At 35.4% G+C, this 1,124-nt stretch overlaps 1 protein-coding gene across 1 annotated transcript in view; it reads right to left on the bottom strand.

Moving 5' to 3' along the window:
* The window catches only part of TMX3 (thioredoxin related transmembrane protein 3), a 68,627-nt gene that overhangs the window by 30,216 nt on the left and 37,287 nt on the right, over positions 1 to 1,124 (bottom strand). Inside the window, exon 8 of the mRNA XM_019524683.1 lies at positions 751 to 828. Within this exon, the coding sequence (XP_019380228.1) occupies positions 751 to 828 (78 nt within the window). The remainder of the gene's footprint in view (positions 1 to 750; positions 829 to 1,124) is intronic.

The following is a 1,124-nucleotide window of genomic DNA, read 5'->3' as shown; positions in this document are numbered from 1 at the left end:
GTTAAATTTGGCATAAAAAGACATTAAAATGGTTATGTTTAGAGGAGCCGGAGAATAAATTCAGGCTCGGTTCAATTTTAGATCTTCAAATTAGCTGTGATAAGTTAGAAGAGCATGAGAAGAGAATTAAAAGAGGCTCCTGAAACACTCTCTATTTTATTTAGGTTTCCTACTGCACCCCATAAATCTTCTCTGACAGAGACATTTGCCCATGACAAGGGAATAATGAAAGAAAACAATTGAATTCTTCCATGAATTTTATGTATGATAAATTGAATAATTTGATAAAAGTCTTCACCTTTTACTAATGATAGCAATTTTGGTACTGCTAGCAAAAGATGAGGTTTTCAGTTAAATGGAGAGCAGTAGAGCTGCCAAACTGCGAAGTACCTAGGGCTCACACCAGCAAAGGTTGCACAGGCTGCACTGTCAAGCCACAGGCCACCAGCTGGGCAGCCCTGTGTAGAATATTGACTAATTAAATCAAATTCCAACCCATATATTTTCTCCTAGGTGCTTTAAGTGAATATATACCAATCCATCAGTATGGATCTGCCAATATATTATTTGCAATTAATCTGCCATAGAGGTAAAAAACAGTCATATAACAGGAACATCAGTATTAGTGAATCATCATCCATTTGTCCTAATATTGTTTAAAGGCAGAAATAGAACAGAAATGCTATCGTTCTGCTAAATACCATTTATAATTAGAAAAGGCTAACATTTGAAAAAACAAAAATAGTTTACCTCAGGTAGCACATCTTCTGAAGCAGAAAAAAAGTATGTGTAAACAATTAGTTCCGAAGCAACCTCAATGTACTTTTCCTGCAAAAAATATAAGACAGAAAAACTTCTTTAAAAAAAAAAAATCTTAAAACTCGATATACTAAAAGGAAGTTTCACATCACAAAAATACAACAGAAGATACAATTAACAACAACTAAGTGAGAAACTAGAATAGAAAGAGGTCCATCTGCTCTACTGCTGCACATCTGGATACTTTTTAAGAAACTGGTGACAATAAATATATAAATAAATCTCTGGGCCAATATCATTCTGTACTAGCAGCTTATGGTAGCATTTTTCCACTTAAGCCATGGGGGGGGGGGGGGGGGGGGGGG

This window comes from Gavialis gangeticus, unplaced genomic scaffold (assembly GCF_001723915.1).
Source record: "Gavialis gangeticus isolate Ggan-Ray unplaced genomic scaffold, GavGan_comp1, whole genome shotgun sequence".
NCBI lineage: Eukaryota > Metazoa > Chordata > Crocodylia > Gavialidae > Gavialis > Gavialis gangeticus.
This window is presented reverse-complemented; position numbering and strand designations above follow the sequence as displayed.